At 37.3% G+C, this 24,485-nt stretch overlaps 3 protein-coding genes across 3 annotated transcripts; 2 read left to right on the top strand and 1 right to left on the bottom strand.

Annotated features, from left to right (window-relative positions):
* Nucleotides 1–809: 809 nt before the first annotated feature.
* Nucleotides 810–15,674, top strand: LOC132053119 (uncharacterized). Its single transcript, XM_059444970.1, has 27 exons — nucleotides 810–1,000; nucleotides 1,071–1,248; nucleotides 1,319–1,446; nucleotides 3,998–4,120; nucleotides 4,239–4,382; nucleotides 4,505–5,196; nucleotides 5,791–5,912; nucleotides 6,005–6,096; nucleotides 6,873–7,095; nucleotides 7,265–7,328; nucleotides 9,008–9,156; nucleotides 9,268–9,338; nucleotides 9,436–9,603; nucleotides 9,691–9,762; nucleotides 10,319–10,420; nucleotides 10,501–10,590; nucleotides 10,994–11,069; nucleotides 11,156–11,252; nucleotides 11,413–11,482; nucleotides 11,576–11,755; nucleotides 11,892–12,014; nucleotides 12,102–12,185; nucleotides 12,420–12,604; nucleotides 12,728–12,866; nucleotides 13,012–13,071; nucleotides 13,298–13,402; nucleotides 15,260–15,674. Exons 1-27 carry the CDS (start codon nucleotides 911–913, stop codon nucleotides 15,371–15,373), a joined length of 3,741 nt encoding a protein of 1,246 aa, XP_059300953.1. The 5' UTR covers nucleotides 810–910; the 3' UTR covers nucleotides 15,374–15,674.
* Nucleotides 15,675–17,072: 1,398 nt separating this feature from the next.
* Nucleotides 17,073–18,859, top strand: LOC132053121 (universal stress protein PHOS34-like). The gene is made up of 4 exons (XM_059444973.1): nucleotides 17,073–17,279; nucleotides 17,346–17,440; nucleotides 18,060–18,181; nucleotides 18,563–18,859. Exons 1-4 carry the CDS (start codon nucleotides 17,105–17,107, stop codon nucleotides 18,648–18,650), a joined length of 480 nt encoding a protein of 159 aa, XP_059300956.1. The 5' UTR covers nucleotides 17,073–17,104; the 3' UTR covers nucleotides 18,651–18,859.
* Nucleotides 18,860–20,279: 1,420 nt separating this feature from the next.
* Nucleotides 20,280–24,235, bottom strand: LOC132053127 (beta-glucosidase 11-like). The gene is made up of 13 exons (XM_059444986.1): nucleotides 23,910–24,235; nucleotides 23,769–23,832; nucleotides 23,021–23,076; nucleotides 22,869–22,944; nucleotides 22,705–22,776; nucleotides 22,468–22,555; nucleotides 22,077–22,335; nucleotides 21,870–21,985; nucleotides 21,516–21,736; nucleotides 21,245–21,276; nucleotides 21,071–21,158; nucleotides 20,838–20,928; nucleotides 20,280–20,537 (listed from the first exon to the last, which is right to left on the bottom strand). Exons 1-13 carry the CDS (start codon nucleotides 24,048–24,050, stop codon nucleotides 20,291–20,293), a joined length of 1,551 nt encoding a protein of 516 aa, XP_059300969.1. The 5' UTR covers nucleotides 24,051–24,235; the 3' UTR covers nucleotides 20,280–20,290.
* Between the last annotated feature and the right edge of the window lie 250 nt (nucleotides 24,236–24,485).

The raw sequence follows: 24,485 nt of genomic DNA on the forward strand, positions 1-24,485 counted from the left end.
CTATTATTACTATTATATTAAAATTAAAAGAAGACACAGTATTATATTAGTAGTAGTTACTACTAGATATATTATTAGCAATATTGCATGTGTGGTTTCTGCTCCTCATGTGTCCTGTTGTTGCAAGGTTGACTTATTAAGTCTTGCCACTATGCAATACGAGATAAATATATTTCATATAAAATATTACTCCATTTGCCAAAAGAGAGAGACCGTATATGTAGAATTTTATGGATAAATTATTAGTCTTGCCATTGGAATCATCGAGCAACACAAAAGAGTTTCCCAAAATGACATTCCATGAGCCAAAAAGCAAAAGAATAAAGAGAAGAGGAGATAACATTCCCGCATGCTCACAGTTGGACTTCCTTCACATTAAGATGTGTTGATTGTGATTCACAATTTGTGGACACTACAAGTAAATGAGTTTGTGGGAGTACGTACATGTATTTAAAGGTTAAAGTAGGCGTAGTTCAAAATATTTATTAGAAATTAGAAATTAAAGAGAAAATAAAACAAAGAAGACAATATCGAGTTGGACGAGTTAAGTAGGAGTGTAGGACAAGTAATTCAATTCACCTATGTAAATCCACATAGCGACCTTATATAGTGAGTGACCAGATTTGAATTTACCAAAATTAGGAGTAGCTATTTTATTTGGGATTGGGAGTATTGGTGAAGAAAGCCCATGATTCAGGTTTGAGGGCCGAAGCCTATAAAACCATGATTCACCCAAACTAGTCGAACCTTGTCTCTTTATAAAATTATTACGACTGTTCCTATAAATTGAGTAGCATCCATCCGGCGGAGCTTCATAACTGATCTCCCCGCAATCATTCACCCCTTTCTCTCTCTACAAAAAAAAATCCACATATTTATATCTCTAAACTCAGTTTGGATCTGATCGAACATGGTGGAAACGAGACGAAGCTCCTCTTGTTCTAAACGGCCTCTCTCTTCTCCCTCCTCATCTCCTCTCCCTAACGGCAAGCGCTCCAAGGTAACGATTTCATCTATACACATGTTTGCATGTATCTGGAATAGTTTTATTTGATCGGTGGGTTTTATAGGCGGCGGAGGCGTTGTCATCAACTAATGATACCCTAGGGCAGAAAACCCAGGGTGCGCTGAATGAATCTGCTGAACAGGAGGTTCGATCGGCTGATCTGCCTCCTCCTACTCTTTTGAAGTCCTCCGATGCCGATAATCAAGTGCAAGCCGACCCTTTGGTATCACCCATCACTCTAGGTAACATTTATTCTTTGCATCTGCCTTCACTTTATCAAAATTCCCATCTTTTAATTTGAACTTCTTCTAGGTCATTCTGCGATTGATGTCGACAAGGCCAAGTTAAATGGGTCCGCATTGAATACTAGGGGGAAGAAGCGCCAGCTCAAATCTAATGTTGCCGCTGCATGGGGAAAGCTTATTTCCCAGTGCTCTCAAGTAGGTGACTCTTTCTATGTTAATCTTTGAGAACCAGTAGAGAAGATTAAAATTTACAACCTTTGGTCATAATTTGATACCAAAGTGAACTCTGCGAGGGGCAAAAGTGCAGAAGATACTGACCATGATATGAAAACAACAAAACTTGAAGCATTTAAGTTTGCACCCATTCTCGCCTTCCGCTTGTGAATTTCAGTTACTCTTCCATTTAAAATTGGATTTCTTAGTTTTCAATTTAGAGTATGTGACCTTTAGTGTTTAATAAAGGGAATACACTCGCTCAGTATGTTATATTTTTGTTTTCTTAAGAACAGAACATGGAAAAGTTGAATCCAACATGGGTCGGATGTAACTTAGGACTGTACAAACTAACCAAACCGAAAACCTTGGCTTATTCGGACCGATTTATGCTCTGTTTTTTCAGAACAAAAATAAAGAACCAAAAAATATGAAATAAGGATATATAATGTGGTGTTTTAGGGTTTGTCTTATACCCTTATTCGCTCAGTCTCTCATCTCTTTATCATTTATTTGTCAAAATATCTCTCTACCAAGTTACACAACTCTTCGCTACCACGAATTTAGACCAGAATAATCCGATCTATAGTGAAAATAGACTGTATCCGGGGGAGTATGTCTATAGACTTTGTTTTTTGATAACCGTGGTGTCCAGGCCAGCTTGCACACTTCGACTAGTTCCACGGGGTGCCTGTTACCTGCCACCAGCACAGGTGCCAGGTAACTCTAATTCTGTCCTCAAAGGCTAAGAACTCACCTAGTGTAGGAATTGAACCTCAGACCTCCTGGTTCTCAACCCACCTCATTGACTGTTAGGCCACACCCTCAAGTGCGTCTATAGACATTATTCGTTGAATCTGGTGACGAAATCCCGAGCATTCATCAACTCAGCCTCAATGATACAGCGTATGCAATGCTTAATACCACCTATGATTTAGGAGAAATTCTCGAACCAAACATAACTACAATTGAAATCAGCTACCTGACTAAACGGTGTCCTTGGAGGCAATTCATCAACTGGAAACTCCACTCTTCAGCGAATAGGAGAAGCTAAATGTTGGGCTGTACCATTTTTCAGTCGAGTCACTATCCGACTATCCGACAATGTAGAAGAGGGTGATTCATGTCTTTACCCGAGCTTTTACACATGAAGCATCAACCAACACATGTAATCCTCCTCTTTCTCAGGTTCTCAACCGTCAAAATTACCCCCCTCATAGCTAACCAGGTGAAGAAACAAACTTTCTCGGAACCCTAGGAATCCATACTGAGAGACGCGGGAAAGTGTGCTTCTCCCTGCCCAACAGTTTCTCATAGTAGAAATTGACAGAAAACACGCCATTATTCCCCGGTCTCCATTGTGCGTACCTCGATTTTGCAGGTTTTTACATGTTAACTTGTAATCTTGTGTGCATTCATTGGTGGTGTGTTCTTTAGCCTGTGCTTAAATCATATAGACATTGCACAGATCATCTTTATCTTTGCACCAAGGTCTATATATAGTGAATTTCCTTTAACGATTAACAAAAAGATCTATACATACTGGATTGCTTTACAATAGAAACAGACCCCTACATCAAGATGGTGATTGGGAAACAGGAATGGGAAGTCTGGAAAAGCCTCTGTACAAAAGATTCTAATTTTAATAAAGCAATTTAATGAAATCTATCATCTTATGTATTTCATGTACATCCTGGAGCTTGCACCGAAAATCTAACCAACAGAGGCATCTATAGTTCATCTCCTGTACAGTGGTAGCTTTGTCTTCAAGTTTAAAATAAAATACCCTATTAATTTGGAGGCCCTATATGTTATTTTAGATAAGAAGTTCTGTACCTTGCAGAAACTAACCTTCTCAAAAGTATTAATATGCGATGTTGTCATGTGTTATATTGGTGTTTGGATTAAAAATGAACAAAATTCAAGGAAATGGTTGGGTGGTATTGGATAGATGTTGAAGGATGTTGATGTTGGAGTGAAGAAGACTTCAATTTGGTGTCCATGCTTCCTATGTCTCAATTCAACTTAATTCTTGGGCACAGTCCTAACATCAGGCCCAATTCAGTTGGTTGTCGTTAAACTTAAGGTGGCATTTGAATTGGATTTTTTTTCTTCAAAAAGAGAAAGTGTTTGGTCTGATAAGTAATCTTGTTTGTGAAAAACCATCCAAAAAGTTATTCAGGAAAGCACAAATATATTTTTAGTTGTCTTTCAGGCTTTTGTTCAAAAACTGTTTATTTAATTAATAATATTTATTATACAAACAATCGAAACGTTATTTTTTTCCACCACCTTTTTTGAGAAACAAACCAGAAAACTTCCCAATACCAAGATTTGTCCATAGGAAAATAATACTTTTTTCAAAAGAAAATTGGACATAAATGTAATGAATCATTTTAGCTTTTCAAAAAGTAGGCTGGGTCATGTCTACACATTTATGTTACTGATGAAGAACTTATGCAGTTCTATTACTTGCTTAATTGTTTTTCCTTCTATAATGAAGACACTAATTGACTTCAATTTGTTTCTGCAGAATCCTCATTTTGTCATGCATCGTCCCATTTATTCTGTTGGTCAAGGTCGTCAATGTGACTTGTGGATAGGAGATCCTTCTGTTAGCAAATCTTTGTGTAATCTGAAGCACATTGAGCAGGAGGTAACTTGACATTTTTTAGATATTCTTTTACTGTTGTTTGAAGTAGTATAACTTAATTTCCTTTCTCTCCCACTTGTGACGTAAACTAACATTATTCATTCTATTTATGTGTATGTAGAAAGGAGGTTTTATCACTCTACTTGAAATTACTGGCAAGAAAGGTGACGTGCAAGTCAATGGCAAGGTCTACCCAAAAAATTCTACTGTGCCTCTCAATGATGGTGATGAGATTGTTTTTGGCTCGTCGGGTGAACATGCTTATGTATCCTTTTTCTCCAATATGTTTTCCCCTGTTTTTAGAGTTTATATACATGTAAAAAGTGTGCATTCCATGTTGATGTTAGTACTGGAAGAATCAATGGTTTCCTCTACTTACTCTTTTAGATATTCGAAAAAATCACCGACGACGACAAATCTAGTTTGCCACATTCAGTCAGCATACTTGAGGCTCATAGTGGATCAGTCAAGGGATTGCATATTGAGGCAAGGTCAGGGGACCCCTCCACAGTAGCGGTGGCGTCAACCCTCGCATCTTTGTCAAGCTATCAGAAAGAGTCATCCCTTCTCCCACCATCATCTCAAAAGGGCAAAGATGTGAAACAAGGTTCAGAAATGCCAAGACTACCAGCTGCAAATGGAGTGGCAGACAAACATGATTTAGATGCTGAAACGAAGGATGCTTCTGATCATAGTGATTTACCTGGTGTTTCACTGTGTGAGAAGACTGGTGTAATATCTCCTGAAACTGGAAATGAGAACTTGAATCTTGATAGTGGTGCACTTGATTCAGTCGATGCAGAGATAGGGAAGATGGATGCAGAGTTGGGGAAGATCTCTGGGGTAGCTCAGGAATTGCGACCTCTCCTGCGAGTACTTGCTGGATCTTCTGAGTTCGATTTAAGTGGTAGCATTTCCAAAATTCTTGAAGAGCGAAGGGGACGGGAACTACTCAGAGATTTTGACCCGCCAATTTTGACATCAAACAGGCGGCAAGCTTTTAAAGATGCGTTACAACAAGGAGTACTTGATTCAAAAAATATTGAGGTCTCGTTTGAAAACTTCCCATATTATTTGAGGTGAGCACATTGATCTCAAGCAATAAATAATCTCATTATCGCCCTTTCATGTTGTTTTCCAAGTATTTTGATACCTTTTTTGGTGCTTTTCCTTTCAAATGTTTCGGTGATATCAACTTATTACGAGTGTGACTGGAGTTGATCTTTTACCTGTCAGAAAATGTATAAATGGAGTTCTGATTTTACTAATGCTGTACTATTATTAATCAGTGGGAGTTATGTGTTTATCATTTTTCTTTCCTATATATGATTGATATGCATATGACTGTGTGTCTTTTTTAACATAGACATGTGTCTAGACAATATGTGCATGATATTACTGTTTCCTCATATTGCATCATACGTGAACAAATAAAAAGAGAATATAGGTGCAATTGGTATATATTGCAATGCAGTACTCGTATCTTCTATTAACATCAGTACTTTGTGTTGCAACCTGTAGTTTTTTCGTTTCTGTATGGTATTTTCAGAAGTACATGTGTACTTTTTCTCCCTTTTTGTGTTGCTGGTGTCTAGTGATAGATGCAGGATGTGCAAAATGTACTTTTGGAATTTGTTTTATTGAGGTTTTTTTTTTTCCATGATCCATGACAGTGAAACCACGAAGAATGTTCTGATTGCTTCCACTTACGTTCATTTGAAGTGTCACAAATTCACAAAATATGCATCCGATCTCCCCACGTTGTGCCCTAGGATTCTGTTATCAGGTCCAGCAGGTAGTTTTTTTTTTTCCATATATAATTACGGAAATCTCTATTTGATATTCAATATAGCCATTAATATTACATTTTTGATGCACTGCTCACAGGTTCAGAAATCTATCAGGAGACATTGGCCAAGGCTCTTGCAAAATACTTTGGTGTCAGGCTACTGATTGTTGATTCTCTTTTATTGCCTGGTGTAAGCCTCTTATTGTACTCAACTTGTGTTGCTGTTTTTGTATGCTCAATTTCATGAAACACAATAATTTTATTGAAAGCTGTAAGGGACATTTGCGCTAAGCTAATTGATCCTCAAAAGAGAAAAAGATAGGAATCCAAATTGTAGGTCAAAAACATCATTAATCTTCACTCGGTTGCAACTTGCAATGCTGATAAGATCAGTTGAGTGTGTTTATATAACCATCGGCATTTCCTGCTATTACATCCCCCTTTGGTTCTAGCATACAACACAATGTTGTGTCACCGGAAATGCTTGTGGATACATATATTTGTGCTGCACATTTCAAAATACATTTATTTGTACTGCTGCTTGAAACTAATCGACTGCCAGTTTTCTTGTTTCTTTCCTTGGTGGAACAAGGAAATATCTATAACTTGACAATTTTCTCGTTCCCTAGTAATAATCTTGAGTTCAATGTTCAGGTTTTTCAAAAGATTAAGTTCTGATATCTTATTAATCATTTTTTTACAAGTCTGACATCTTATTAATCATTGATCCTCCATTTATTGCCGATATAATATTTTAATGGGAGGCAAATAACTATAAAATCATGGTCAGTATCACCTGAAGAATTTTTGCTTTTTTCACTTGTCCTGCAGTCGAACCAGTTGGGTTTATATTGGGGTGTTAAGTGAAACTGAGAGGGTGGCACTCAAATATATATTTTTTTCTTTTCGAAAGGCAGTTTCAATCGCTGAATCCTGCATTTCATTGTTTTCTTGAACATCATGCAGGGATCAATTGCCAAAGTCATTGACTCTGTAAAGGAAAGTTCAAAGCCTGAGAGAGCAAGTGTCTTTGCTAAACGTGCAGCCCAGGTGGCTGCACTACATCTTAATAAGAAGCCAACTTCAAGCGTTGAGGCTGATATAACTGGTGGTTCTACAATAAGTTCTCATGCTCAACCTAAGCAGGAGGCATCTACTGCATCATCCAAAAACTACACTTTTAAGAAAGGTAATTAGGTGTTCCTCAGTGACTGTACTTCTGGAAGATCTCTTCCTTATGTGTGTGTCTGTACGGTAGAGTTACCATCTCAAAAGAAAAGGAAAATTGAGAGAATTGGGTTGAAGTCTTGATTTGTTGTTGTAGTTCTATCCTGAATGTGAATCTGTATTTTTGACAGGTGATAGAGTGAAGTATGTTGGTCCATTACAGTCAGGCTTTTCTCCCTTGCAAATACCTTTGAGGTAAGGGCTTGAAGTTTGGTTAAAATTTTCTTCATCCTAGATGTTGGTTCAATAGTTCCCATTTATGCTCAATTCACATCCGACTTGCTAATGCATTTTCAGTTGTTTCCATTGGAGAATTTAATTCTTAACAGTGATGTCTTGTTCAAATTTGCATGGAAAAAAGAACATTCATGTCTTTCTTACCATATATGCGCGCGCGTGTGTGTATAATACTAACAGACACATAAATAATGTGTGTGTGTGTTCGTTATGGTAAGAAAGAAAGTGGGGTTTTTTATGGGCCTAACAAAAGAAACAATTGGGACAGGACTCTATAGGATTCCCCCCTCCCTCCAAAATTACGGGGTGCAACACATGCATGTGTGTAAATCTCTGCTGCTTTTGACATTCGATATGCGATGTGGCTATTAGCTTTGGGCTAATTTAATCAGGATAGCCTATAAACAATGATTGCCAGGAGTTAGTGAATTAATTCGTGTTAAGTGGCATAGGAAAATTAATTTTAGGTGTCTGTAATTATAAAGAAGTTAGTAGCGTCCGGTAACTAAAACCTCCTTAAAGTTCTAAGAGTAATACTGCACATATCTAATACTCCCTTCTTTTCAATTTATGTGAACCTATTTCCTTTTTAGTCCGTGCCAAAGAGAATGACCCCTTTTCATATTTGGAAACAATTTACGTTTATGGAATGATTTACAGCCACACAAAATATATGTGCCTCATTTTACACCACAAGTTCAAAAGTCTTCTCTTGTTTCTTAAACTCCGTGCCCATTCAAATGGGTTCACATAAATTGAAACGGAGGGAGTAATTGATAAGTCTTTGAAAAAAATTAATGATTAATAATGTCACGAGTTCGAACCCTACAGGCAAAAACCTGGAATTTAAGTGGAGAAGGGTAGATGAGCAGGTCCATTATTCACTGATCTTCCAACCGTCCGCGATTGGACCTCGGGGATTTGTCGGTTATATATATATCTATATATATTTTGAAAGTTTATTTAAAATATTTGTTTTATGTAGGAAATAGAAATGGTGAAAGTATATTTCAATATAGTCAAATACTTTAGCAGTTTTAAGTGTAATTTTGTCTTAATATATGTTGTTACTACGTAATCATTCAAACATCTTAAAAAATAGTATGCCATTCAAACTCTTCAATATTTCCCCTCAGACTAGTTATTTTTACTTTGCAAATGTTAAAATAAGATTTGAGTATAGACTTGATTCTGAAATATGACATAACATGGTCCTTTATATAAGAAGTTGAAATATTCATGACTATTATTTTATCATGTAAGTGTGTTTAAATTTTAAACTGTTATTTAACTCTGTGGTAATCGAGTTATGGTCTACATGATATAGTTTTCAATTTCTAACTAACTTTGAAGAAGACGATGCAAATTTGTATTCATTCAGATGTTTTATAGACAGTGCAAATATAATTTTCCGATTTAAAATAGTTGAGAGTTTCACTATTTATTTCAATATTTTGGGTCAATCAAGCAATCATATGGTATGTAAGGGCATGTAAATGCAATAAGGAATTGCTTCTGTAGGTTGATTTGTTTAGATAAAAGTCTTGTTATTTTTTATCAAGTAAAAGTGGGTGTGTATATTGTGATTTGACTCTTTTCTTTATCTTGCAAATCATGGCATGCATACACAATCACAGGGGTCCAACATATGGTTACAGGGGCAAAGTGGTTCTTGCATTTGAAGATAATGGGTCCTCTAAGATTGGCATCAGGTTTGATAGATCAATTCCAGAGGGCAATGATCTTGGTGGTCGCTGTGAGGAAGATCATGGGTTTTTTTGTGCTGGTAGTTTTCTGCTACCTGGTTCATTTTAAAAGTTTCATCTGTGTGTTTCCCAGCAACGTGGAATAACCGAGCATGTCTTCCTGCTGAAACTTGACCTTTTTTCTTGAACAGCTGACTTTCTCCGCCTTGATAGCTCAAGCAGTGATGATATTGATAAACTGGCCATTGATGAACTCTTTGAGGTAATTTTCACGTATTGTGGTCCCCCCCCCCTCCCCTTTTTTTTGGAATTGTATGCAATTGAGTTGTCCTTATATTTACTTTGTTTCATATTTGTAGGTTGCTTCAAAAGAAAGTAAAAATAGTGCATTAGTTTTATTTGTCAAAGACATTGAGAAGTCTATGGTGCCTGAGGCCTATGCTGCTTTCAAGATTAAGCTCGAACATTTACCTGAGAATGTTGTTGTCATAGCTTCCCATACCCAAACAGACAACCGAAAGGAGAAGGTATGTAAAGGCATAGTTGTCTTTTATTTTCTGTTGGAATCAAATTCTTGCTCGCAAGACTAATAGCATTTCCTCTATGCTTTCCAGTCACATCCTGGTGGACTACTGTTTACAAAGTTCGGAAGTAACCAGACAGCATTGCTTGACCTTGCCTTCCCAGTATGTGAATCTGCTTATCTCTTTTATGTGTTCTTTTTCCCTCAATTACTTGATCTCTAGTTGTTTTCTCCTTCTAATGCAAGGAGGTGTGTCTGGCCTATAGTAATAATAAAATACACTTTACGTTCATAAAAAAGTTACCTGCGAGGCGATGCGTGGCCCTTTCTTTTCCTTTTCTGTCTTCTGTATTCTTCTGTCTTGTTGAGTGGTTGTGGAGAGCTGGGTTGTAACTGGGGAGACCTTAAGATGACATCTACATACTCTGAAGATGCATTGCATTATTTTAACATGGGCTGCCTTTGTTTTGTTGTTTTCCCGTTCAGCACTATGTTAATCAAGATTATTTACACTAGTGTTTTTGACCCAGTACAAAAACCTCTTTTTCCATCATGATCTAGAGTTAAGGAGTTACGGATACTCGGTCTCTTTACTTTATTGGAATTGGCTTTTTGTTGAAGCTTCAAGGCTATTTACTTAATCATGGATTGCATTCTAGAAGCATATACACTGGTAAGATAACTGATGTCAATGCATTGCAATGTCTTCGCTTTTCCAGGATAATTTTGGTAGGTTGCATGATAGAAGCAAAGAAACTCCTAAAATGATGAAGCAGCTCACCCGTCTTTTCCCCAACAAAGTTACCATACAGCTACCTCAGGTAAATTCCTAGTTCATGCATACTCTTGCCATCTGTAAATACTGTGATGGAAGCATTTAGTATGTGTTTTATTGTGGCAGGATGAAGCATTATTATCTGACTGGAAGCAACAACTAGAGCGAGATAGTGAAACTTTGAAATCTCAGTCAAACATCGCAAGCATTCGCAATGTGAGAGCTCCTTCTGCCCCAGCTTAACGCACCTTGAGTGCAAATACCTTTTTTGTCTTCTCCTTTTATTGCTTTTTGGCTGTATAATACAGGACTGTTCATGGACGATTCTTCCCCTATCCTCAAATTCTACGGGATGTTCTTTGAAGTTCTCATGGACACTGTCATTTATAGAACCATGAAACATTTATCTAGCATACCCAATTTTCATTTTCTTGCTGTTTTGTTCTGGATATCACCTCATTCCACCTTCTTTTAGGCTTATCTCTTTTCAAAAGAGCGTAGGTTAATTGATGAATGTTTTCATCTTTTCTGTCTATTGGAGATTCGCCAACTATAATGATTTTGACTGTACCTTCAATTGATCGACAGATTGAATTATTCGAACTGTTTGTCTTTTCAGGTTTTGAATCGTATAGGAATTGATTGCCCTGACCTCGAAACTTTATGCATAAAAGATCAAGCATTAACCAGTGAGAGTAAGTATTCCTTGAAGTTGGGCTTTTTATGTTTGAAACTGAAACATGATTATAATATGTTTTCATGTTCTCCTTGTGTGTGATAGGTGTGGAAAAGATAATAGGCTGGGCCTTGAGCCATCACGTTATGCACAAATCTGAATCGTCAGTAAAAGAGGCCAAGCTGGTTATCGGCAGTGCAAGGTCAAATTAAATTTTACTGTCTAATTCATAATGTTGGAAGATGTGCACTATTAAGTCCTCTTATTTTCCTACTTTGGGGAACTGAAGGGTTCTTCATGGTTTTTCTGGGGGTTGGCAAAAGGAGGCATCGCACTGACGTATTTTTTATTTGATCTGACAGCATTTCTTATGGAATCAATATTTTGCAAGGCATCCACAATGAAACAAAGAGTCTTAAAAAATCTCTTAAGGTTAAGTATCTTTTTTTCGCAAATTTAATTCGTCAAAAGGTTGCAATTTGTTCTGAACTTCCCGAAGCAGAGTACTAATGCTTGAGTTTTCAGGACGTGGTTACTGAGAATGACTTTGAAAAGAGACTACTCGCTGACGTAATCCCGCCTAGCGATATTGGTGTTACTTTTGGTGACATTGGAGCCCTGGAAAATGTCAAGGATACTTTGAAAGAATTGGTGATGCTACCACTTCAAAGACCTGAATTGTTTTGTAAAGGACAGCTGACCAAGGTGAAAATATTTTGTTGTATATATGGATCCAATTTTCGTTGGACTTCAATTTTTTCTCTCGCCATAGGGGGTGGGGTTTGTTGAAACATGTTCATCATTTATGCACTTCTATTTCTGAAGAAGCTATCATGTACAGCCTTGCAAGGGAATACTGCTTTTTGGCCCCCCTGGTACCGGTAAAACAATGCTTGCAAAAGCTGTTGCAACTGAGGCTGGTGCGAACTTTATTAATATATCAATGTCAAGCATTACTTCAAAGGTATGTCAACTTTTTCTTGTTTGTGTGTTCCCATTTTGTCTTTTAAAGCCCTTCCTTTAATGCCTTACAACTTTTTCTTGATTGTAGTGGTTCGGTGAAGGAGAGAAGTATGTCAAAGCAGTCTTCTCATTAGCTAGTAAAATAGCGCCTAGTGTTGTTTTTGTTGATGAGGTTGGTAAAATTTACTTTGTATTTACCATCTCGAATATAATGATGTTATAGTTAAAGTATCTCCCACATACGTTGTGTATAAGTGTGCGCTCCTCTTTTAAGTTGAGAATGTTGCTCTTTATCTTATATGTTATGTAAATGTAAATGCCATTCTCTTTACAGCAAGTCATCTTTTGCTTTATTAAAAAGACTGTTGTTTACCCTCCTCTTACTTCCATTCTTCTGGTCTATTAGGTGGATAGCATGCTTGGAAGACGAGAAAATCCTGGTGAGCATGAAGCAATGCGGAAAATGAAGAATGAATTCATGGTGAATTGGGATGGCTTGCGTACAAAGGACAAGGAACGAGTGCTTGTACTTGCTGCAACTAATAGACCATTCGACCTTGATGAAGCAGTTATTAGGAGACTTCCACGAAGGTAAGTTTTAATCAACTAGTGGCTTGTTAGCTGATCAATCAGAAAAGAGAAGGGGAAAAAAGAAAATTCGCGTGTTACTAGTTTATGTGGAGTCATAACTTTTAGTGCTCTCTGTTGATGCAGGTTGATGGTAAACTTGCCAGATGCTCCGAACAGGGAGAAAATTTTGAGAGTTATATTGGCTAAGGAAGAGTTAGCACCAAACGTTGATCTGGAAGCTATCGCAAATATGACTGATGGGTATTCCGGGAGTGATTTAAAGGTCTGGTAGATGATCCTGTAGTTCTATATTAACGGACTTTCTAATGTATTAGAAGTTTTAACGCCCCAATGACTGGTTTTCCCCCCTTTACATTTTCTATGATATCAAAATTCACGCTTATCAACTTCTAAATTTCCATCCACAGAATTTGTGTGTCACAGCTGCTCATTGCCCAATTAGAGAAATTTTGGAGAAAGAGAAAAAGGTCAGTTGAGTGAGTTCACTCTAGTGGTTTCCTATAATTCTGTAACCTTCCAACACATGGTTAAATTTGTGACTTCAAGCTTTTCTAACTTTTCTCTACTAGCTCTTTTCATAGTCCTTCAGAGATTAGTAATGTTGGCTTTATTGGAATCAGTATCATCTTGTCTTACATACTGTCATTCGCTTGTCAAGTAACTGGGATGTAACTTTGACTTATATGATTTCAGGAAAAAGCATTGGCAGTTGCAGAGAGCAGGCCAATCCCTGCATTGCATAGCAGTGCGGACGTTCGTCCTCTTAACATGGATGATTTTAAATATGCACATGAACAGGTATGTTTTATGGCTTTTGTGATTATTAACATGATACTTTATGCTTACTTCCTCAGTCTCAAACAATCTTGTTTGAATTAGTAATTGCTTTTTTTTTTCCTGACAAGATAATTAACTGACGAGTAAATGCTTCTCTCTCAACTTTTCTCACATATCCTATTCTGCCTAGCCTCTTGCAAATTGTCGATGTCTTATAGATATTATTAAGTGCCAGATCAGTTTATCAACATATATATTGGTTGGTGAGCCCTGGCAAAGGTCAGGGACTTGTGACTTGTGTCACAGGTTCGAACCTTGCACCATTCGAGCCAAGTCTGGTATTTTAGTGGAGAAGGGTAGAGGGGTGGACGCCATTATCCCCTATTTCGAAGGCTGGGGTTTGTCCCACGTGTTGGCCCTAGATGGATTTCTCGGTCATAAAAAGAAATATTCGTTGGTCAGGGGTGCAGATTGATAACCATGTTGACTAGTCAAGTCTTGTTTATCTGTCAAATGTCAGTGTTTGCTGCTGATTAAGTACTTTGAAATGGATTTTTGCTTGACTGAATAGAAATTTTGGAGATCACAATTGATGAAATAGCTTGTGCTGTCGCGCTGGTGTCTTGTATGTAAGCTGAAAAATCAGCAGCTTCTCAAATTGATAAATCCCTTGTTTCCTAGTCACCTTTCTTTTTTCGCCAAACCTAAGCAACTTTGAAACCATGTGAGAAAGATGACCTTGGGTCTAACTCAGCCCCAAAATCTAGCTTATGATGTGTGACCACACATCATCTACGACCATCCTAAGACCATATAAGGAGACAACAACTCATTTCTCAACCAATAATGTGGGACACTTAACATTTCCGCACACCCAGGGCTGAACTTGCGTAACATGGTAGCCCTCAACATTAGGAAACTCAACATAGTGCAAGTTGGTAGACGATTGTTCTTAGTGTAATGCCTCATATAGGCCAGTCTAAAGCCTAGGCTTCTATAAAACTAAGCTCCTCCCTTTTATCCTCGTAGTTACTGTGCTTGAATGCTACATTGTTGATGTCTTGATGACCTCTTACATGGATGATAATGAACTGGCATGTATCCTATATTTTGATTTTGTTTGAAATGACTTTCCATGGGTCTTCCTTGGGTTTGGCCTATCCCTCTACGATCTTCTGCATTCTTAAAATGCACGTTCCTTTATTTTCCTCAGCTTTTATATAGGTAGTTTGTCGTAAATAGTCAATTTCGTTTGCCTCGTGGGATTGTTCTTACAACTTAGGCTCTGCCTCTGCAGTTTAAATATATAAGCATGATTATCTGATCATATGGCCTTCCTGCCAGTGGTAAAACTTGTTCTTGGAATTAGACTAAGTTCTAAGGTTCTCTTTTATATCCTCAACCATAAATATAGCTATTCTTCACTTTCCACGCTCTTCACATCCATTAGATGCCCTGCTACATGGCTTGATGTTACATTTTAGCTTGTTCGGTAAGATTAATGGTTAGTGTATCAATTGGAACATAACTGTAACTATTACTCCCTCTATCTCAATTTATGTGGCACACTTTCCTTTTTAGTCCGTCCCTAAAAGAATGACACCTTTCCATAATTAGAAACAACATGACTTCAAAATTCTTCTTTTACCCTTAATTGAAATGATTTATAGCCACACAAATGTTTAAGGTTTGTTTTAGACTACAAATTTCAAAAGTCTTCCTTAAACTTTGTGCTAAGTCAAACGGTGCCACATAAATTGGGACCGCATAAATTGGACGGAGGGACTAGTAGATTAAGCTTTATCATCATAGTAGAGTAGCACTGAACATCATGCATTTATGAAGGAGCTTCATGGCTTGTTGCATGTTAAAATGCAGGTATGTGCTAGTGTATCATCAGAATCGGCAAACATGAATGAGCTTCTCCAGTGGAATGAATTATATGGAGAAGGTGGATCAAGGAAGAAGAAATCTCTCAGCTACTTCATGTAGAGACATTTTAACTGTATAGTTGCTTTATTTATCTAGTTCTCAATCTACCCAAGATGGTAGCAGCGGGACCTGCTTTCATGGAAATCCATCTCAGGTTCCCCCGAGTCCAACTTGCCTCCCCTCTCGCTAGTCAAACGTGGCCCATGTGTATCATAGTTAGTTTTATAGGTATTTATCTCAGCAAGTGCAGGTTATGAAATATCTTTCCGAAGCTTGTCGCCCAATTTTCACCTTATTAGGTCTCTGTTCTGTATATACAAATTGATTTATTTAATAAACATCCCCATGGTCTGTTTCTCTCTTTTTTCAATATATAGATTCCTTTCTTGAATCTTGTGAAGTTTGTTTCGCTGTACGATGCGAATGCCGACTGAAGGAACAAAAGATATATTTGTGCATGACAACTTCGGGATGGCAATGGGCAGGAAATCTCGCCAGTGCTGTCCTGCTCCATTTAAGTATGCGTCAATTGCTTCGGATAATTCAATTGTCAAATTTACACCAAAGGTTTGCTAAAGTAATTCCACAGAAAGGGAAAAAAGATGCTGAATTTCTTTTTCGGAGGGTCCCCAAAACGAGAGTTGTTGGTATTTTACTAACCTACAATTTGTGCCTCGACATTATTGAATCTTAATCATATTGGTTGGGCGAAGCATCTCATTGAGAAGATGAATCCTGTGATATCTCAAATCTCAAGAACAAGGAGAGGGAGCACTAATTCCCCTGCTTTGCTTCTCTTAACGTGATGTGATGCCAACATGACAATTGCATTAACCACTGTGTTTTCTGGCTAAAAGTTTCTAATTTCTTGTTTCATAAGTGAAAAAACAGGACAAATTGTTTTTTAATACCGAATTAGAAGATTAACTTTTAACACGATAACCAGTAAATAACTGATACTCAACCTAAGATAAGTAAATCAATAGGTTTCTCTCCCATACTGTTGCTCTAGTTTGTGCATCTGAAGTAAAGACAAGCTGACAGAAGATAAAAGAAAATTCTATTTGACTAAACAAAATGGGTTCACAATTGGAAAAGACAACCTCAGAGTCGGGGAGGCAATTGATTTAAGCTTAATATTAATGGTAGTCAAAGTCAATCCTTCTAGCAACAGGAAATAAAAGAAGGAAATCCCACTCCACGGGCCAGGCATGGAATTGAAGATTTGTTACTCTTACTGCCCCATTATATATACATCATTTTAGCTTAAAAAATTGTCTCAAAATATTTTAAAAATTTAAGATTAAAGTTAATAATTATTTCTAACTATATAAGGTGTTCTTCTAATATTGGTCAATTTTCAAAAAAGACATGTCATAAATGGGGTGAGTTAGTAAATTTTTAAAGTGAGCGTGAAAAGAGATGAATCAACGATTAAAATGAGACGGAGGGAGTACTTGAGAAACAAGTGATGGACGAAAAGGTGATGGGTGTCTAGATAAGACTGACCCAGAAAATGGGTCTAATTAAAAATTTGTAGCGCAGAAGCTTGTGCACGTCGCTGTCTGTATGCCGGGCTGCTATGCCTAGACTAGAGTACATAACACGTTTCGTTTATGCTACAGTATTAGTTGAAAAATTCATTTTTGATTTCCCAGCCATCATAAGACGACAAAATCACACAGGGTTATATAGAATAGAAGAAGAGACAAGTTTGTGTTCTTTTTTGGAAAGACGGAAGATTCTTCAAGTTGTGCTCATCTTCAAGTTTGTTTCTGCGTTTCAAAATTTATGGCGGAAAAACCGGTGATGGTGGTGGGGATGGATGACAGCGAACACAGCTTTTATGCATTAGAGTGGACTTTGGAACACTTGTTTGGTCCTTCACCTACTCACGCTCCTTTCAAGCTCCTCATCGTCCACGCCAAGCCTACTGCTACTTCTGCTATCGGCCTCGCTGGTCCTGGTATTCTTTTCTTCCCCCTTTTTGTGTGTATATGAGTATCGAATTGTATTTATATTTTTGCTGCAGGGGGTGCTGATGTTTTGCCGTATGTGGAGGCTGATTTGAGGAAGATCTCTTCCAGGGTTGCCGAAAAAGCTAAGCACATTTGTTCTGCTAAATCGGTATTCAATCTTTCCTTCAACTCTTTTCATTTTGTAACACAACTTTTACTCTAGAATAAGTAAGTGGACCTTTTCTCTTTATGAACCCATTAGGGATTTCACTATTTTGATTTTGCTGGTCTTGTGAAAAACCACAGCTACAGAAAGGTCCAACCAACAACAGAAAATATGATTATTTTCACTTCTTCGGAACATCTCCTAAATGTTTCTTCTTTCATAACAGAATGCAACTCCACATATCTCTTCTATTTTTCCCTTTCTAAAATTTTTCTTTCTTACAAACCCAAATATTCCTTCAGCATTAGATTCTGGGTATAATTTTTTCATTTGGTCATCAAGTAGTATTTAGAGGTGGGATGTTTTCATTGGACTAACTAAGCAAATCTCCTATTCTTTTCTAGAAAGAATAGTTGTCATCTTCTTATCTTTTAGCTGGATAAATTGTCAAAACTAGCTCCAAAACTGATCAGTCATCTCCAATCTTATCAGTTCTCTTTTTTGATTGCATATTTTGCGAAATTCACAGTTTATGATCTTTAATGCTAGCAGTTTTAGTTCTGCCTATGGGGTCTGCATCTGTATCTTCTCATTTTCCCCTAACCGAAATTATTGTTTTCAGGTAAACGATGTTGTAGTTGAGGTTGTGGAAGGTGATGCTAGGAGTGTCTTGTGCGACGCTGTAGAGAAGCATCATGCCTCTATGTTAGTTGTTGGTAGTCATGGTTATGGAGTTCTCAAGAGGTTAACTTTCTTTATTCCACATATTTATGAACCTATCTCTAGTTTCAGAAACATTATTACACATGGTCACATTGTTCTCTTGTTTGGCTTGGGATGGAAACCGACTAATATAGTATTTGAAACATTTATCTTCGCCTCAAAAATGAAAAGGTTACTCTGCTCAAATTACACACCCTCCGGCTAATCAATCAATCAACTACTTCTTAATCCCATATTTAGTTGTGGTCATATGAATCTTTTGTATCCATTCTGTTTTATTGAAATCCATTTCAATTCTATTAGAGCTTCTCCAAAATTAAGACATACAAGCTTCCCACTTCTTCCTACTAAATTATGAGAGCATTTTCTGGTAATTATTTCTTAATGCACTTTTTCCTGCAGGACTGTCTTGGGAAGTGTAAGTGACTACTGTGCTCACCATGCCCATTGCAGTGTGATGATTGTGAAGCGCCCAAAGGTCAAGGCTTGAGATATATCTGATTCATTTTCTGAACAAGTTCTAGAGTTATATTACTTTGTTATCGATTTCTCCGAGCGGAGGACTTGGTTGATTGTGTGTATTAATTATTGTCTGACCCTGTAACCATATCTATATATCTTCCAATGTAAAAGTTCTGCTGCGTAACATTTATTGTGGATAAGTTTCAGACTATGAATAATAAATCATGATTGTTATCTCTTGCATCAAACAAATCTGACTGTGAATGCAGTGGACCTTGGCAGCTAGTGAGCCAGCCTCATCACAAATAAATCTGATTCTTTCTGATTAACACAGGTTGAATACGTAATGCTTTCATGGACAGAATCTAATTATTATACCAAGAATTCACCCAGATAAACTCTTCCAGTTCTTCATACCCTTTTCCAGAGTGTCTGTAATTTGTCAAGTTCACATTATCAAATAGGTAGACTGGTTCTTAGTCCTTGGCAAGCAAAATTTTCTTTAATTGATACAAGATGGGATTCATGCAATGGCTGAGCATGCTCTTATGCTCAAGCAACAGTTCAGCTACCTCGTTTTCAAAATACACTGGAGTAACAGATGAAATATGATCCTTTATCTGACCCATATTTCTTGAGGGGCGCGAATTGGTGACAGCAGAGACTCATTCTTACATCTTATTCATGCAATCCTCTTAATATAAGAATAACTTCTCTAACTTTTCCTCTCTTTGATCAATCAAAACTACTAGACTTCTAAAGCAGCGAACCAAATGGTGCTTAAAATACTCACTCCGGTTCAAAAAGAGTGTCAACTTAGCCATCCCTTAAGAAAATACTAACTTTTAGGTAAAAATAGGTAATTTGACTAAAATGCCCCTACTGAAATAGGCATTGGGATTTGATCACCTAACACTTAATAAGGGCAAATTTGGAAAATTAAGGTTAATTTTTTCTTAATTTGGTAAGCGGACACTCTTTTTTAACAAAAAAATTAAGGCTAAGTGGATACTCTTTTTGAAGAACCAGAGGGAGTATCTCAAATTGGCGCAAGGCAGGGGAACTTAGTGCTAATTTCTTGGCAAATGCAGGAGCGTTGCAGAAGAGGGATGAGAAAAGATCCATAGCCGGGGCTAACGAGTTTTCTACAAGTTGATATGAGGTGGTCTTATTGACGAAAGAAATATACTAGCTTTTCGCCAGAATGGAAGTATACATTTTTTCCCATGTAACTCCAATAATGCCTATAGGTACGCAAACCAACTGACCACTTAGAATACGTCGCAATTCAAAATTTATGATTCTTCTCTTTCAAGTATCAATGACACTTGGACCCTGCAGACTTTGTATCCCATGTATAATATCATGCCCTTTTGTCATGTCTTAGGATTCTCATGATTCTGTATCTTATTAAGTTACTTGCTTTTCCAAGTTGTAAACTAAAATCGTAGTCGAGGCTTTCTCAAATCCACAAAATCAATTATTTTACTATTGGGATTGATCTTCACACTGTGAACTAATGGCAAAGTGAAAAAAAGAATAGCATATCACCAAAAAAAAACAACAATTTTAGAAGGAAAAGTCAGCTGATGGATTTATTGCCTGCAATGATTGGTAGAAAAAACAACTCGGATCCCCTAGTGGGGTCGAGATACAACCACGATGTACTCATGAAGAAAATGCAGATTGAGAAGAAGAAGATACTTTGTCTGCAATTACAAGATCTACAGAAGATTTGCAACATTTTCCCTTTAAGAAATTGGAGTACCAATGTTGAGAAAGCTTTGGATATCTTCTCAAATTTTTGTCGTCCAAATCCACGTAGTATAGGCCAAACCCTGATTTATATCCATCCAATAACTCCAAACCATCCAAGAAAGACCATGAGAAGTAGCCTCTGACATTTGATCCATTCCTAGTATAAGTGTATAACAAGGGATTGAGGGGATAAATGTCCAACGTGTTAGAAAGAACACCCAGAAACACCTAATATAATTGTTAGACTATTAAAAGCAAATCACACAGTATGTGAGAAAAAGAGACATCCTGATCAATCTCTAGAGTGTGAAGATTAACTTCTCAAACATGCAACTTCAGACCAAAGTTCATTTTCATTTTTAATTCCATCTTTTAACAAAACCGAACACATAAGGAACAAGTCTATAGTCCTGCCGTCAATGACTAATAACAAATGTTCCATGTGGGAGGGGCTTACCTCACAGCATCAAGCAAATTCCTGATATAAACATGCATATATTCTACTCTACTCGTATCATTTAGTGTCGCGTTTCGTGGTGTCATCTGACCTGCCAACATAAATCATGCTAAGCTTCTAAGAAAACGTTGGTTCATGAGGTTCAAAGAAAGTTGTCAAAGCCTATAAACCAACTTTCATGTACTCAAAAATACATATTGTTGAGAGAGAGAGAGAGAGAGAGAGAGACGAACCGTTTTCATGAATGTAAATTGGTAGGTTGCCACAAGTTTTCTTAAGGTGCTCCAATACAGCTTGGAGACCCGGTTGTGTCACTGGAAACTGAGTCAAAACAACTTGTGAATAACAGATAAAATAATGGCAAGGTTCATCTAAAGATCATGCATGTCGCAAGGGTCAGGCCTCACCTCGCCTTTTGGTGTATCACTAGCTTGCTCAACTGTTTAAATCAGAAAACCCACAAAAAAAAAAAAAAAACACATAAGTAAGAGATAAGTTAGTCAGTTTCTTGATACAATCAGATCAATAACAGAGAGAGGCTGATGACAGCAACTGGAAAACTGGATTGGTCCCTCTCAATTGGATTTTCTGAATTTATCTAGATCAGCAAAGACACCTATGATCTTCAAATGCCAAATAGATGAACGTAACTCTATTCTGGTAGCATCAGTCACTTACATACAGTATGTGCTCCTGAATCGGCAATGAAGTCCCTAAGATCTCTTTCAAGGGCATCGGGCCAGTCTTTAACACCCAATGTATTATAATGGTTTAGGCCTATGAATTCAATAGCACCCTTAACTTGCTTAGATTCTTCTCTGGTAAAGATGGGCATCCTCGAGCCGACCCTCCTCTTCATTGTGACAGGATAGTCTCCAAATATCAAAGGACTGGTAAACCTGCAGTGGAGATGAAATAAAATGAACCAAATAAGCACAGCCACACAGTTAATGAATACGTAGTTCCTTAGTGCAGAGTATCTTATATTTGTGGAGTTGTTATGTTAATAGGCCAACAAAATTGTGCTCTTACCAACCAAGGTAGAATTCATAAGCTCGCAGAGCTGCAACTTTATCAGCTGTTGCATTTGTATGAGGAATAAACCGATATGAAAAGAGATTTAATCCAACAAAACCATGTTGAGTCGACTGCATTGCAACATATGTTAGTAATTTTTTTTTGGTTTTGGGAACACAGTAATACTCACAAATTATTTGGAAATGAGCTGAATGATGAAACCTTGTAATTTCTCTTGTACAATCTGAAAACAGATGAATGAGTAAGCAGCATATTGTGAGCTGCTACGTATGGCTCGGTTGAGGAGTTGCCTCTAGAGCAAGGTCCAATTCCAAAAGGTGGGGAACAACGCCCTGGGGGTGTAAATCCTATATCATAACCACCCAAAGCGAATACGTTGGCCTCATTCACAGTAATCCAGTGCAAAACCCTATCACCAAATTCCTTGAAGCAAACATCCGCATAAGCAGTGAAGTCCTTGCTAAAGGGGGAAAATATAAACTGAAATCAGTCAGATGTACAGGTATCATCCCACTTGTGGAATTATACTGGGTATGTTGTTGTTATATGTCCTACTTTACGAAGAATTATAGGTGGAAAGAATTCAGCATACATTATATTTTGACTTAGCCATCCACCGTATTCATCTTCAAGTACTTGTGGTACATCATCGTGACATAGTGTAACATGTGGTTGGATTCCTACAAGTTTATTATATACAATAGCATAACATGGAGCCCATTAGCCAATTGTTTGATGTACTATGTACCAGCACTTTGAAAGTGCGATTTCAGATCTCTTAACAGCAAGAAATTATATTCGAAACTAGTGTACAAGGAAATGTATTAACCATGACTGACGAGTTCATTGATGAGATTATTGTAAAACTGCAATCCCTTTGGATTGACGGGTCCCTTTCCATCTAAATAGAACAAAAACCAACCATGAGAAGAAAGAAAACATGAGTATAAGATAATGTAAGGTTTTCCTAAGCAGTGGGATAATAAAGCTTACTAGGAATAAGTCTCGACCACGAAATGGAAAATCTGTAGGCTTCTAATCCAGTGTCTACCATGAGTTGTACATCTTCCTGGAACACATAATTTTCTAAGGGAATCAAATCAATCATTAATTTATGTGAACTCAAAGTTGAAACATTTAGATACCTTGTATTTGTGGTATGCATCGACGGCTACATCTCCATTGGCTCCATTGTATGCACCTGGAAATTATAAAGTTTTGGTGATATTGGTCTTGGCATGTTTTTGGTCTGTACACGTGGTTCTTTATTTTTGTTCCTTTGTTTAGCGCTGCATTGATGGCACACTGAAGCCGACAGCAGGTTGGCTCATGGCGCTAAACTTGGAGCAGTACAACCAACTACTCAATTTATGTCATATGCTATACTATCAAGATTGTCTAAAAGGTAATTGCAGATAATTTTATAAAATAAGCATTGATTAGCGATTGGAGTCAATGATTAGTCGGTCATGATAAGTTAAGATGCATCGTGTAGAAATTTAGTTGGATAAAATTATGCAGCAGTCGCATTTAAAATTTTATTAATCCTTTTAAGTTTTCCATTTACTCATTCAATCAGCATACTTCTTATAACATCATTCATTTATCCGGTTTTTATCAGATAGTGAAATTGGAACAAGCAAAAAACTGATTACGTACTACTTATCATTTATTGTGAGAAAAAGATGAACATTTTCGCTTGGAAAAGAAGGGAGGGGGAAAATTATTTTAAAAATCCTCTTGTTTGGTTTCAGGAAAAACGTAAGAGTAGTAGTACTTAATAGATAAGGAAAATGAAAGAAGAGATTTTTTGGGTTCATCGAATTTAACAATACATAATATGTTGTATGCAAAATAAGCATAAGGGTGCAGTTAGTTCAACAGAAAACAAACCAGCATGAGAGAAAGTGTCCCAAATGCTAGGCATGCGTCCATCTTCAAGTGCGGCCCCTTCAACCTTCAAATATGAGTATGTGTTTGTGAGTGTGAGTATCCATTTTAGAATCAACCTTACATATATCTGTGTTCACTGACTTGATAAGCAGAAGAACCGGAGCCGAAAACGAAAGCAGCAGGGAAGTCCTTTCTGCTCAAATCATCATCATTGGCACCAAACACTAGAACAACAGCAAAGTGCACTAGTGCCACCAAAACAAGCATCACTGGACGCTGCATCCTTCTCTATCTTATGCCTCAAGGGTTGGTGTTTATTTGTGGAGTATCTTATTTATTTATTTGTGAACTTGCGAATAAAGTAGCTTTTAATGAACATGTGGCCAATCTCTGTGTGGAGCCCAAACTGGCACGACTCTGTTGTCTAGAATATGGCCAGGGACCATCCCACTCTTCCTTTTCCTCCTCCTGAGGTGGCTTTCCGAATTTGGTAAATACTACTCCACTAGTAGTCTTACATATCACTCTTTTACTTTTTGACATTGTGAACCACGACCCTAGGAGGAAATCATTAGTTGTAGATTAATTCATCCACTTCAATGATAACAAATCGATTTGGGGATGAAGCCAAATCAATTCAAATGCGGAAAATTAAAGGATACAAAGGAAAGGGTTGAGAAATAGAGGGACTTGACCCGAATGGGGGAAATCCTATAG

The sequence above is a fragment of the Lycium ferocissimum genome, chromosome 4 (assembly GCF_029784015.1).
Source record: "Lycium ferocissimum isolate CSIRO_LF1 chromosome 4, AGI_CSIRO_Lferr_CH_V1, whole genome shotgun sequence".
Taxonomy (NCBI): domain Eukaryota; kingdom Viridiplantae; phylum Streptophyta; class Magnoliopsida; order Solanales; family Solanaceae; genus Lycium; species Lycium ferocissimum.

Coding starts and splice junctions, on each gene's coding strand:
- LOC132053119 (XM_059444970.1), top strand. CDS start 911: ATGGTGGAAACGAGACGAAGCTCCTCTTGTTCTAAACGGCCTCTCTCT. Junction 7,096..7,264: donor AAACTACACTTTTAAGAAAG/GTAATTAGGTGT, acceptor TATTTTTGACAG/GTGATAGAGTGAAGTATGTT. Junction 12,015..12,101: donor TGTCAAGCATTACTTCAAAG/GTATGTCAACTT, acceptor TCTTGATTGTAG/TGGTTCGGTGAAGGAGAGAA.
- LOC132053121 (XM_059444973.1), top strand. CDS start 17,105: ATGGCGGAAAAACCGGTGATGGTGGTGGGGATGGATGACAGCGAACAC. Junction 17,280..17,345: donor TATCGGCCTCGCTGGTCCTG/GTATTCTTTTCT, acceptor TTTTTGCTGCAG/GGGGTGCTGATGTTTTGCCG. Junction 18,182..18,562: donor GGTTATGGAGTTCTCAAGAG/GTTAACTTTCTT, acceptor TTTTTCCTGCAG/GACTGTCTTGGGAAGTGTAA.
- LOC132053127 (XM_059444986.1), bottom strand. CDS start 24,050: ATGCAGCGTCCAGTGATGCTTGTTTTGGTGGCACTAGTGCACTTTGCT. Junction 23,833..23,909: donor CCGGTTCTTCTGCTTATCAA/GTCAGTGAACAC, acceptor TCATATTTGAAG/GTTGAAGGGGCCGCACTTGA. Junction 20,538..20,837: donor AATTTGCTTGATGCTGTGAG/GTAAGCCCCTCC, acceptor CACTTATACTAG/GAATGGATCAAATGTCAGAG.